This window comes from Periplaneta americana, chromosome 2 (genome assembly GCF_040183065.1).
Source record: "Periplaneta americana isolate PAMFEO1 chromosome 2, P.americana_PAMFEO1_priV1, whole genome shotgun sequence".
NCBI lineage: Eukaryota > Metazoa > Arthropoda > Insecta > Blattodea > Blattidae > Periplaneta > Periplaneta americana.
The window spans coordinates 204,024,101-204,037,475 of NC_091118.1; the positions used below are offsets into that span (position 1 = coordinate 204,024,101).

General features: G+C 35.4%; 2 protein-coding genes across 3 annotated transcripts in view; both read left to right on the plus strand.

The window, feature by feature from the left end:
• The window catches only part of LOC138695073 (secretory phospholipase A2 receptor-like), a 69,851-nt gene extending 69,679 nt beyond the window's left edge, over window positions 1-172 (plus strand). For both annotated transcript variants that reach the window (XM_069819435.1, XM_069819434.1), the window contains exon 5: window positions 1-172. This exon is cut by the window's left edge and continues 1,155 nt beyond it. The gene's annotated coding sequence lies outside the window, so the exon portion shown is untranslated.
• A 6,428-nt stretch (window positions 173-6,600) lies between these two features.
• LOC138695074 (glutamate receptor-like) lies at window positions 6,601-9,744 on the plus strand. Its single transcript, XM_069819436.1, has one exon. The coding sequence runs from the start codon at window positions 7,634-7,636 to the stop codon at window positions 9,563-9,565; it is 1,932 nt and encodes a 643-aa protein (XP_069675537.1). The 5' UTR covers window positions 6,601-7,633; the 3' UTR covers window positions 9,566-9,744.
• The last annotated feature ends 3,631 nt before the right edge of the window (window positions 9,745-13,375 follow it).

Sequence of the window (13,375 nt, forward strand, 5' to 3'; positions counted from 1 at the left end):
GACTGAAGATAGAGAAGGACTAATGTACCTGGAATACTAATGGCATTACATGACAATAATAATTTCATAAAATGCATATAATCGCAATGTTTCATAAGATTAAGTAAATAATAAGAAACCATGTTACATCAATATATAATCATATAAAAATAACATACTCCGTTTTTGTTTATCTTGTCTTGTTTTTCACATTACTTTCCCTAACTATAGTCCTTAGAGTTCCTGCATTTTTTTAGATAAGAAAGTTTCTTTTTTGTTCTCCATAATGACTTACTACACACGTTTATAATGCATCATTTTCCTGTGCCTAAAATCTCTACTCTTTATATTCTTTCTCCAACATTCTCTATATCCCTTTTCCGTTCTTCTAACCCCATTTCACACAGTGCTTCTTTTACTTCCTTCGTCGCTACTAGCTGTAACGCCGCGCTCTGGCCATGTACATTCCGCGTACTTCAATAGAGACGTACGAGGTCATTTCTTTGGCTGCCACACTTGTATCGTCGAGAATATAGGGTCCGTGTGGTATTTCAATATCGAAGGGATTCCGCTAGTTAAAAATTACTGAATTTTCATGGCTGAAAAAGAAGAGTGTATCTCAGCCGAATATTATAATAAATATTTTACAAGATTTGAAACTGGAATTCCATAAGCATAACATCATTTGTGGTCCAAATTACACTTGAATATGTTTGTTAGTTTTAGAATAAAGCTTCTATAAAGTATAAATTAAATGTACATAATTAATATATTAGGAACCAATATCTGTTAAAAAAACTTCTCGATACATATAACAACACATTTAGTAATAAGTCAGTATAGTTTTTACGTTCCTAGATAACAAGAACCCTAATTGATATTGGATTTAATGTTCCTAATTACGTCAGGTGAAGAATAAAATGCGTTCAGTTCTGCGTTGTGTAACTTTCTCCATTCTCCTGTAACTTCATCTCTCTTAGCCCCAAATATTTTCCTAAGCACCTTATCCTCAAACACCCTTAACCTCTGTTCCTCTCTCAAAGCGAGAGTCCAAGCTTCAAATCCATACATAACAACCGGTACTGCAACTGTTTTATAAATTCTAACTTCCAGAGTTTTTGACAGCAGACTGGATGATAAAAGCTTCTCAACCGAATAATAGCAGGCATTTCCCATATTTATTCTGTGTTTAATTTCCTCCCGAGTATCATTTATATTTGTTACTGTTGCTGCAAGATATTTGAATTTTTCCACCTCTTCAAAGAATAAATTTCCAATTTTTATATTTCCATTTCGCACTGTGTTCTGGTCACGAGGCATAATCATATACTTTGTTCTTTCGGTTTTTATTTCCGAACATATTTCGTTACTTGCTTAAAATAAAATTCTCGTGTTTTCCGTAATAGTTCGTGGATATTTTCCCCTTAATCTATTCACGTCATCCGCATAGACAAGCAGCTGATGTAGCCCGTTCAATTCCAAACCCTGTCTGTTATCCTGGACTTCCCTAATGGGAAAATCTGGAGGGAAGTTAAAAAGTAAAAGTGATAGTGCATCTCCTTGCTTTAGCCCGCAGTGAATTGGAAAAGCGTCAGCCAGGTACGGCCTATAATATGGTCTCTGCTGTAGGTTTCAATGAGAAACATTTTAATTAATCGAACTAGTTTCATGGGAATACGAAATTCATTAAGAATATTATCTAAATTTCTCTCTTAACCGAATCATATGTCTTTTCTAAATCTTTGAATAACTGATGTACAGTGCCCTTATACTCCTATTTATTCTCCAATATTTATGGAATACAAAACAAAGCTGATCAATAGTCGATCTATTACGCCAAGAATCACATTGATAACCCCCAATAATTTCATCTACATATGAAATTAATCTTCTCTAAAGAAAGTACAATGAATGTAGTTTTGAGAAACGGGTGTTTTGGAACTTGGTGTGACATTTAAGGATTCTTGGCACGCTATCACTTAAAGATACCCAGGAGCATTTAAAAATGTCGGAACATATATAACTGTATGTGAAACTGTTCAGAATTTAATTAAAAATCTTATTTTACGAAAATCTGAAAACTATTTTTGGTCAATTTTAATATACGAGTTACCTTTTAGGAAGCGATCAATTCCAACGTTGCCACATGACACTAGTTGTATATTTCTTTCCTAAAAATTTTACTTTCCCAAAATTAGGGTGTGGGCTAAGTCGTAGATAGGGTAGTATCCGAATATGATTAATTTTCATCGCTACATTTTGAAAACTCGGTTAAATATTCTTATCGTAATATAGAAATTTTTAATATAATCGCCTTGCTCATTTGCTTATTTATTTAAAGTAATGTTATATTTATAGTGGAATTTTTCCTTAAATCCAGACATTTGAGATGGACAGGGCATGTAGCACGTATGGGCGAATCCATAAATGCATATAGAGTGTTAGTTGGGAGGCCGGAGGAAAAAAGATCTTTAGGGAGGCCGAGACGTAGATGTTTAATGTTATGTTTTATTTAACGACGCTCGCAGCTGCAGAGGTTATATCAGCGTCGCCGGATGTGCCAGAATTTTGTCCCGCAGAAGTTCTTTTACATGCTAGTAAATCTACTGACATGAGCCTGTCGCATTTAAGCACACTTAAATGCCATCGACCTGGCCCGGGATCGAACCCGCAACCTTGGGCATAGAAGGCCAGCGCTATACCAACTCGCCAACCAGGTCGACCCGAGACGTAGAAGGAGGATAATATTAAAATGGATTTGAGGGAGGTGAGATATGATGGTAGAGACTGGATTAATCTTGCTCAGGATAGAGACCAATGGTTGGCTTATGTGAGGGCGGCAATGAACCTCCGGGTTCCTTAAAAGACAGTAAGTAAGTATAGTGGAATTTTTCCTCTAAATGTTGATATTTCATGTTATAAACAGAAGCATAGCTATAATAATCATTCCAATAGTTCATAGTTCTGAAAAGCAACTTAATTTTCTAGACGTTAGACAGTGATCAATCTTTTCTGTTTATTCGTTGAATAGAGAACTTTTCGTGCCTGCCCATGTCAATAACAAATCTGCCTCCAATACAAACATTTCTGAGACAGTTTTCTTCCCCCTCGAATGGCACCAGAGACCTCTTGCAATCAATCACAGAACTCAGATTCAAGTAATATCCGGAACGCATTAGTCTGTTACTAAGTGGATATTCTTTCGTATTGACAACACGCCTGCTCAATTAGATGCTTTAGAATATTAGTACTCATTCTTTTCAAGAAGTTGTCAGTACTTCCAGCAAACGACGTCGATTTCAGAGCAAAATAATGGATGAGCGAATGACATGTCGGTTGTAGTAGTTAGACCAAGCGTCAGTAACATTTCGCCTCACTTTTGTGTTTGTCCAGCACTGATCCTAGTTAAAACATGACTGTAGAGTCCTGGGAACAAAGTGACTGAAGGCTAAGTTATACGCGTTATCTTTAACAGAAAGGTCATAAAAGTAAATGTGTAAGAACAGAAGTAAAGTTGGTATTATATAAGAGAAAAACATATGTATTTTATTTGCTATGAATCCTGGTGATAGTTTTGCGTTGTTTACAAATTGAATGCTTATGGGAGGTATGGTAATTAGAATAACAATTCCATATATACATCTTGATTACACAACTTTTAACACTGTATCACTTCGGAATATGTATTATATGACTTTCTCGTGTTAAATTCTATCGTACCTGGTTTATATTTCAACCTATTATGGGTCATCCTCAGAAATGGTCGTTGTTGGTCTTGGCGCCTCTTGTTTTGTTTCCTGTGTGGGAGTGTTCGTGTGGTGTAATGTAGAGTCAAAGAGTGCGTGTGTTCTGAAATTGAGTTGTGTGTTCAGAATTTCATTGGGGTGTGTTTTTGTGTTTCTGTATATTTCATATCAAATTAAATACAAATACATAGCATAAGAAAACAAATACAACCCTAACATAATAGACAACATAATACGTAAGACAAAACATAATCACAAAAAACATAAGAATACAACACAAACACAAGAACACAAAAAATATATCACACTAACATGCGAAAACAAAAACACACACAAAATTGCAACCTCAGTCAAGAAATTAAATTACAACATCGCATACAGAACAAATAACACTCTACAAAAACATATCAACACACAAACAACACAAACAAAAAATACAACATCACAAGCTATACAGTTTCAAATGTAACACCTGCAACAACTTCTACATAGGACAGACAGGCAGATCATTTTAAACACGTTACAAAGAACACATCACAGCCATAACAAAATTACAAAACACCTCCACATATGCAGAACACATCACAAATGCTAACCGCACCTACAGAGACACCAACACAGACATGGAAATACTACACATCCAACCAAAAAGCCAGAAACTAAACAAACTAGAACGATATTAAATATACAGACACACAAAAACATACATACCCCAATTAAATTCTCAACACACAACTCAATTTCAGAACACACACGCCCTTTGACTCTACATTATACCACACGGACACACCCTCACAGAAAACAAAACAAGAGGCGCCAAGACCAACAACGAACAGTTCTGAGGATGACCCATAAAAGATCGAAACATTTAAACCAGGTACGATAGAATTTAACACAAGAACGTCATATAATACATATTCCGAATTCCATAGATATATTTGCGTTCACGTTTGATCGACTTTTTACGTATCTAGTAGTATGTTCTAAATTTTCAAAAGTTAACCAAAATATTTATAAAGTCTTTATAAATCATATTTATGAGTCATATATAAATATAAAAGCAAAAGAAACTGTTATCTAAAATTCTTAATATACGGTAAAACTTCATTTGTACGTTGTTTATTTATTTTATTGGGTCATTTTACGACGCTTTTTCAACATCTAGGTTATTTAGCGTCTGAATGAAATGAAGGTGATAATGCCGGTGAAATGAGTCCGGGGTCCAGCACCGAAAGTTACCCAGCATTTGCTCTTATTGGGTTGAGGGAAAACCCCGGAAAAAACCTCAACCAGGTAACTTGCCCCGACCGGGATTCGAACCCGGGCCACCTGGTTTCGCGGCCAGACGCGCTGACCGTTACTCCACAGGTGTGGACTTGTACGTTGTTACGAGGGTAGGCTACGAAGGAAAAAAAATTGAACAAGTCAAGAAAGAAATAAATTAAATGACATTTAATTACCATCATATTCATTATATTTCTGTCAAGTAGTCGTCCTAAAAGAATTCTTACAGCCTGAGAAGATGATTTTCATTCATCTATTCATGGGTGTTCCAGAGACCGTTTTCCATTTGGTTAATACATAGTACTTTATTGTCGCCTTACGGAACCTGGATGGTTCCACCATCAAGATATGCTCTTTTCAGTTCTACTGATATTTATTGATGTAATCTACAACTGATGATACATTAAATTCTTATAGCATAATTATGCTCGTTTCAGTTCTGCTGGTATTTATTGATGTAATCTAGAACTGGTGATATATTCAGTTCTTGTAGCATATGTTCCTTACAGTTCTGATGGTATCTATTGGTATAATGTAGAACTGGTGATACATTTGGTTCTTGTAGCATATGCTTCTTTTTGTTCTACTGGTGTCTATTGATGTAATCTAGATCTGATCATACATTAAGTTCTTGTAGTTCATCTTCGTTTTTTCCGGCCCCATTTGGTATAGCCAACTGTTTGGAGTACGAATGGAATGATACTTAATAACATCTACCATAGCATTATTGAAAACGTGGTGTGATCATTTTACAAAAACTTAATTATTCTGGACTGCTTGCTCCTAAGGAAAAAGATAATGTTCTGAAATACTGATAAATGTTCCATAATTTGCTCATTTACATCATGATGTGTTACAAAATGTTTCGCTGTTTCTAAAGCAATAGCATGGGCACCTTCCAATTTCCATGAATTTCAAAGGAGACCGCATCTTAACAATGAACACGTACTGTGTTTACGAGTTCTTACATTTTCACGGCAAACATAATCTTCAGAAAAATTGATTTAGAACGTATACGTGATTTTTCATATCCCCCGAGGTTTAAAACACTATCGGAAAGGTGCAAAAAAAAAGAATAAACGAAAAAAGTACTGTATTTCCGAAATAAATTAACATGGAAAGCATAAGAACTATGCTGTGATCTCATAAAAAGAACTAATAATTATGTAACACGCTTAAGTGCGAAATGTATAAAGAAGTTTTACTGTATAAAGCTTGAATATGTTTCTAATTATTTTACATTTCAGAACCACCGAGAGAAACAAAAGCTGCAGATATTACATCATATCGCTACATCATGGGTTTTCTCATGAGAAGAAGGCCCTCAAGATATATTACTTTCCATCGCAGATCAATTTGGATTGACTCTTCCCGAATTCCCTCGGTTTACATAAAGTCCAATTTCAGTGTATACAAAATGTTCCTCTATGTCAGTTGGTATCTCTACACTTGAAATCCTGTGTATATGTATGTATGTATGTATTTATTTATTTACACTGCAAGTGGGCAAGCACCTGGTGGCAGTGGTATATACAATATTAACAATACACAGTTAAAATGATAAGCTATACACAATAAAATTTACAATACATAATACAATTTACAACACATATACAATTTTATACACAATACAATAAGAATACACAATACAATTTAACACAATAATAATTAAACATAAAATAAAACACCTAATTTTACAACACAACCTACATAATTATGTATAGGTCCTACATAATTTTCAATAGTCTTTCACTTTACTCTCATCTCATTCCCTGTAGTGGCACTATGACGCATTTCACTGACACTTTAGCACACATTTCACTGACACTATAGAACAATTTCATTGACGCTATAAATTATCACTGATCGGAACTGTTCACTGCACTGTAAAACCATAACTTCACTGACTCACCTCGCTTCACTGATGCAATAGTTCAAATAAGTCAAATAATTGCATTCTTATGCATACTTATAAACAGAACTACATTTAAACTAAACATTTCTAGTCTAAGGCCCTCTTACACGCTATTTTTAAATAATTTACAATTCAAACCAAGGAAGTAAACTCGTCAGGCTAGATAAATACATGCCACCTTAAAAAATTAAATGTTGAATGTCACCTTAATTTTAATTTTCACTTTATACACAACTCTTTAAATTATTCTTGAATCTCCTTAAGGAAGGACAGCCCTCAAAGACCGCTATGTGGTATTTGTTTTCACTCTTTGCTACCAGATGACTCTACAGTCGTTAACGTGCTGACATCTCTAACTGCGAGGTGACAAGAAAGTGATTATTCTTGAACATAGAATTCTGCTTTGATTTGTCTTTATTTGTGAAAAGATCAGTGGATGTTATGGTTGAACTTTCTGGATGACAGCTTATCTACTTAACCTAAATTGTATCTGAGAACCTAGGTTCCAAAAGGATAAGCACCAAACATCTAGAGCAATAGGTTCTCATAATGTGGACCTCGATAATTTATATAAATTATTGTTATATCAAAATAACAAAAAAATTGTGACGATAAGACAGGAAATACCTTTCAAGCACACTTCTATGTGATTAAATGTTCTTCAATAACACAAGAACCTGTTCAGAAAATATATAGTTTGATATTAGCCATGGCTAAGTACAAGCAACTAACTTTTTACTCAGTGTTATTAATCAGTGTTCATCTAATATGTGTACAGTCATGTGAAGATAGCCCTCAACTAGTAGCATGTGCTGAAGCTATAAGCAATTTGCACTTCTCTTCAGGAAGAACTTTAGTAGCTTCTCTGCTGAAAACAGCCCGTGCACCAAACACTTCCAAAAGCCAAGACAAAAGGTTTCTCTTCAACCCGGCTACTACTGACGTAACAGAGTCATCTTTACGAAATCTGCACAGCTATACGCAGTGGCCAATTATGGTTTCCAGTGCAAGAAACTTCACGAATTCATACACCTTGAGAGACAAACCTGACTCATATATCTTCTGGACAACCGGGTCAAGTATAGAAGAGCAGATACAAAGTTTGGAATGTCACAGAGACTCATGGAATTCGAGAGCACGTTTCTTAGTTGTAGTTACTAAGTATATACGAGATATTGGTTCTGTTCTAAAGGACTTCTTTGATAGCCTGAGAAGAAGAAATGTCTTGGATGTTGTTATTGTAGTGCCAAATATGAATCAAAATTTGGACGTATATTCTTGGAATCCGTTTGAGGTACCTTCAGGAAATTGTGGAATTTTCAGTGAAGCTATTCTCTTAGACAAATGGGTTACAGATCCCAATGGACATTTTCTAAAAAATATAAGCCTTTATAAACGAAATTCCCGTCTTGATGTACAAAGATGTCCAATCACTGCATCTACAATATCTTTTCCACCGCACGTTATGTTGGATGACAAAACAAGTGACTACACAAACGGTCTGGATATTAAACTTCTGAGATTCGTAACCAAGGCAATAAATGCGAGCGTTATATTTCTTCCTCCGTCACCAGAATTATGGGGAGAGAAACTTGAAAACGGTACTTGGACTGGAATTGTTGGAGATGTGTTCTACAAGAGAGCAGATGTGGGCTTCTGCTGCTACATGCTGGTTTTGAACAAAGCTCTTGACATGGACTTCACAACTCCGTACGCCACTACGAACTTTGATTGGGTTGTCCCTTGCGCCAAACCCTATCCCCCTTGGAGTAGCATCACAAGGGTATTTTCCCCGACAGTGTGGTTACTTGTGTTTCTAGCTGTATCTGTTTCCGCGATTGTTATGCTGTTCCTTTCTGTGTCCAGAAAGAGTCTCAGTCAAGAAGTGACTCTGTACACGGACATGGCAGGTTGCTTCTCAAGCTCCTGGGCCCTGTTACTGGGGGTGTCTGTGTTCAAATCTCCAACTACAGCACCTGTAAGAATCTTCTTTATTTTCTGGCTCAGCTATTGTATGTCTATCAACACAGTATTCCAGACATTTGTCACAAGTTTCTTAGTGGATCCAGGGCTGAAGAAACAGATAAACAGCGTGAAAGATCTGCTGGATTCGGGGATCCAATACGGGTACCACACAGACATTGACACATTTGTGCCGCATGCAATGAATTCGTTGAAAGGCAGACGAAAGATCTGCAGTAATATCGCTTCCTGTATGGAGAGAGTTGCTTTAAAACAAGATTTTGCAACGGTTGTGTCTAGAGAAACCGTTCAGTACAAGAAGACGTATTCATTTGTTGATGATAGTGGGAAAGTTCTTGTCTGCACCATAAGAAATCCAGCATTTACTGCCCACAGAACGTTCTACTTGTCGAGAGGGAGTATATACACGGACGTCTTCAACACTCTGATCCAGATCGCAACTGAAGCCGGTCTTGTGGACTACTGGTGGAAGGACATCTTGACTGCGTCCAAGATTAAAGCTGCTGTCATCAGAAGATCCATGCGCCAAGAAGAGTACTTGGTGTTAGAACTGAAGCACCTTCAAGGAGCTTTCTATTTGCTACTTATAGGTTACTGCATTTCTGTACTATCTTTTGTGAGTGAAATATTATCACATAAAAGAAAGAAAAACAAATAAATTTCTATGTCCTGCATTGGTTCATAAGCAATTTGTCACAAAGATTTTAGGTGATTTTTATGCAGTGTTATGCTTAACCCGTGCTAATAATGATCATACCAATAATTATTACATAATTGTGAATTTTTTTTTTTTCAATTTCGCAGACATTCCAGCTTCTACTCTCTGTAACTGTTTGTTATATATGTCTATTGTATTCTGGTGGTGTGAGATAGAGAAGGCCTGATGGCCTTAACTCCGCCCGAATAGATAGATAGATAGATAGATAGATAGATAGATAGATAGATAGATAGATAGATAGATAGATAGATAGATAGATAGATAGATAGATAGATAGATAGATAGATAGATAGATAGATAGATAGATAGATAGATAGATAGATAGATAGATAGATAGATAGATAGATAGATAGATAGATAGATAGATAGATAGATAGATAGATAGATAGATAGATAGATAGATAGATAGATAGATAGATAGATAGATAGATAGATAGATAGATAGATAGATAGATAGATAGATAGATAGATAGATAGATAGATAGATAGATAGATAGATAGATAGATAGATAGATAGATAGATAGATAGATAGATAGATAGATAGATAGATAGATAGATAGATAGATAGATAGATAGATAGATAGATAGATAGATAGATAGATAGATAGATAGATAGATAGATAGATAGATAGATAGATAGATAGATAGATAGATAGATAGATAGATAGATAGATAGATAGATAGATAGATAGATAGATAGATAGATAGATAGATAGATAGATAGATAGATAGATAGATAGATAGATAGATAGATAGATAGATAGATAGATAGATAGATAGATAGATAGATAGATAGATAGATAGATAGATAGATAGATGCATTTTGAATATAAACGTACTTAAGCAGTTTAATATAATAAAATATTGATTTGCGGTGTCAGTGATATAATTTGGATCGCTGGATGGATGGATGGATGGATGGATCGCTAGATGGATCGATGGATCGCTGGATGGATGGATGGATGAATGGATGGATGGATGGATGGATAGGTAGGTAGGTAGGTAGGTAGGTGGGTGAATGGACAGATGGACGGACAGACAGATAGACAGACAGATAGATGTTGCATTTTGAATATAAACGTACTTAAGTAGTTTAATATAATAAAATATTGATTTGTGGTGTCAGTGATATAATTTGGATCGCTGGATGGATGGATGGATGGATGGATGGATGGATCGCTAGATGGATGGATGGATAGATAGATAGATAGATAGGTAGGTAGGTAGATAGGTAGATAGATAGATGGATGGATGGATGGATGGATGGATGGATGGATCGATAGATAGATAGATAGATAGATAGATAGATAGATAGATAGATAGATAGATAGATAGATAGATAGATAGATAGATAGATAGATAGATAGATAGATAGATAGATAGATAGATAGATAGATAGATAGATAGATAGATAGATAGATAGATAGATAGATAGATAGATAGATAGATAGATAGATAGATAGATAGATAGATAGATAGATAGATAGATAGATAGATAGATAGATAGATAGATAGATAGATAGATAGATAGATAGATAGATAGATAGATAGATAGATAGATAGATAGATAGATAGATAGATAGATAGATAGATAGATAGATAGATAGATAGATAGATAGATAGATAGATAGATAGATAGATAGATAGATAGATAGATAGATAGATAGATAGATAGATAGATAGATAGATAGATAGATAGATAGATAGATAGATAGATAGATAGATAGATAGATAGATAGATAGATAGATAGATAGATAGATAGATAGATAGATAGATAGATAGATAGATAGATAGATAGATAGATAGATAGATAGATAGATAGATAGATAGATAGATAGATAGACTTATGTACGTAGCGTCCTGGTCGGTATTTTATTGTCTTCAACTTTCTCGCTTTTTTACAGCATTTTGCCTGAAAAAACTTTATGTTACAGTTTTTAATATAGTTCATATCGATTAATTATAATTAGTATGTTGAGACGCAGTTATTCATGATGTATAATTAAGCAAGAGTAATAAATTCTGATTACTGGCAGCATAATAAAAACTGTGTAGCAATTTTGTAACGGACCTGTCCTTTAATCTATGCACATGTGGACAAAAGAATGTACAAGGAAAACAGATGACTATCAGTGGCCATCGCAGTCTGTAATCAGGAGTGGTGGGCCTTATCGACGTGCAGTCGCAATGTCGATTTGTAGAAACTCTGATCACTATCTCGCGCCCTGTACAAAGAACTGCTGCAATATTGTTCAAGTTGCACGGTCAGACCTGCAGAATGTCACGCGAACGTCACATCTTGTGACACGACTGCACGCCGCCTCCGGGCAAAACACTAACTGCAAGACTCAGGTCCTTTGTATCTCCATCCATGATATCACTTACCAGCCCCAGTTTGAAAAACAAGCCCTGGCGACTGGAAATATCATTCACTTCTTATTTATACAGGGTGTCCGAAAAGTCCCACAGAAACATCAACACAGACATGGAAATACTACACATACAACCAAAACGCCAGAAACTAAACACACTAGAACAATATGAAATATACAGACACACGAAAACACACCCCAACGAAATTCTAAACACACAACTCAGTTTCAAAACACATACACTCTTTGACTCTACACCAGACGTTTCCAAAAGCGTACTCGCGAGTAATCCCCTGAACGGAACCGAAGCCAGTATGTAATGAGCGCTTTCCGCCTCATCCATCCCCACCTGTACTGTAGGCTACTCAATGTTTATGTGCAAACGAAGAGCATTGGCGGACTGCCATTATCATTGTGTTGGTCGAAGTGTTCCACAGTTTCACAATGTCTTCTAATCATGGACGTAGTACATTCAAGGATGAATAGGAAGTTAATTTTTTTGTGTTAATAGGGAGAATGTGAAATGCTTAATTTGTTCGAAAATTCTTAAGGATATGTTAAAATTCAACATGCGACGACACTACTCGCCTCTTCACAAAGAATATCATACAATTACAGGCATGTTGGACATGTGAAAATAATTATTTTGGGGCTATCTGTATAGCCTAACTGTTGGTTATACATAATAATCAGTATATTACTCAGTTCCGCGTGACAAACATATAGTTTTTCGTTTAATTCCAGGTGAAATGCGTAGGCCATCAAATATTTTGATAAATATAAAACAAGAAAATACAAACACAATTCACACACGTGTCCTCAGTCTTAAACAAAAAAAGCTTATTGCTAGCTATGTTCTAGCTTGGAATATTGGAAAATCAATGAAGCCCTTTACAGAAACATCATTTGTAAAATCGTGCATACAGGACGTTACTAAAATACTGTGTCCAGAACAAAGTCAAAGTTTAAGAAAATTAAATTGTTTCCAATTACAGCTCAGAGAAGAAATTTCAAGATTGTAAACGTAATTGAATCTGAAGTCGAAACCACAACTAACCAGTTTGTAGCTTACTCACTTGCATTGGACGAAACACAGATAGAAATGACAAAGCTCACCTAGCCATATTCATCCGAGGAGTTAATGACCATTTTACTGTGTCTGAATGTCTTCTAGATGTAATAACAAAATACAACTGGGGAAGATATTTTCCAGGCACTGAAAAACACCATAGAACAAAAGAGGTTGAATTTGCAATGGCTTGTGTCTATAGCAACAGACGGGGCTCCAGCTTCAGAGTATGTCAAAATAATAGGCTATACAAACGTATGATATTTCTTATTCTTTTGATGATATTATTTGTAAACATAAGTAGACC

What these genes read in the sequence shown, in the direction of transcription:
- LOC138695074 (XM_069819436.1), top strand. Translation starts at nt 7,634, where the DNA reads ATGGCTAAGTACAAGCAACTAACTTTTTACTCAGTGTTATTAATCAGT.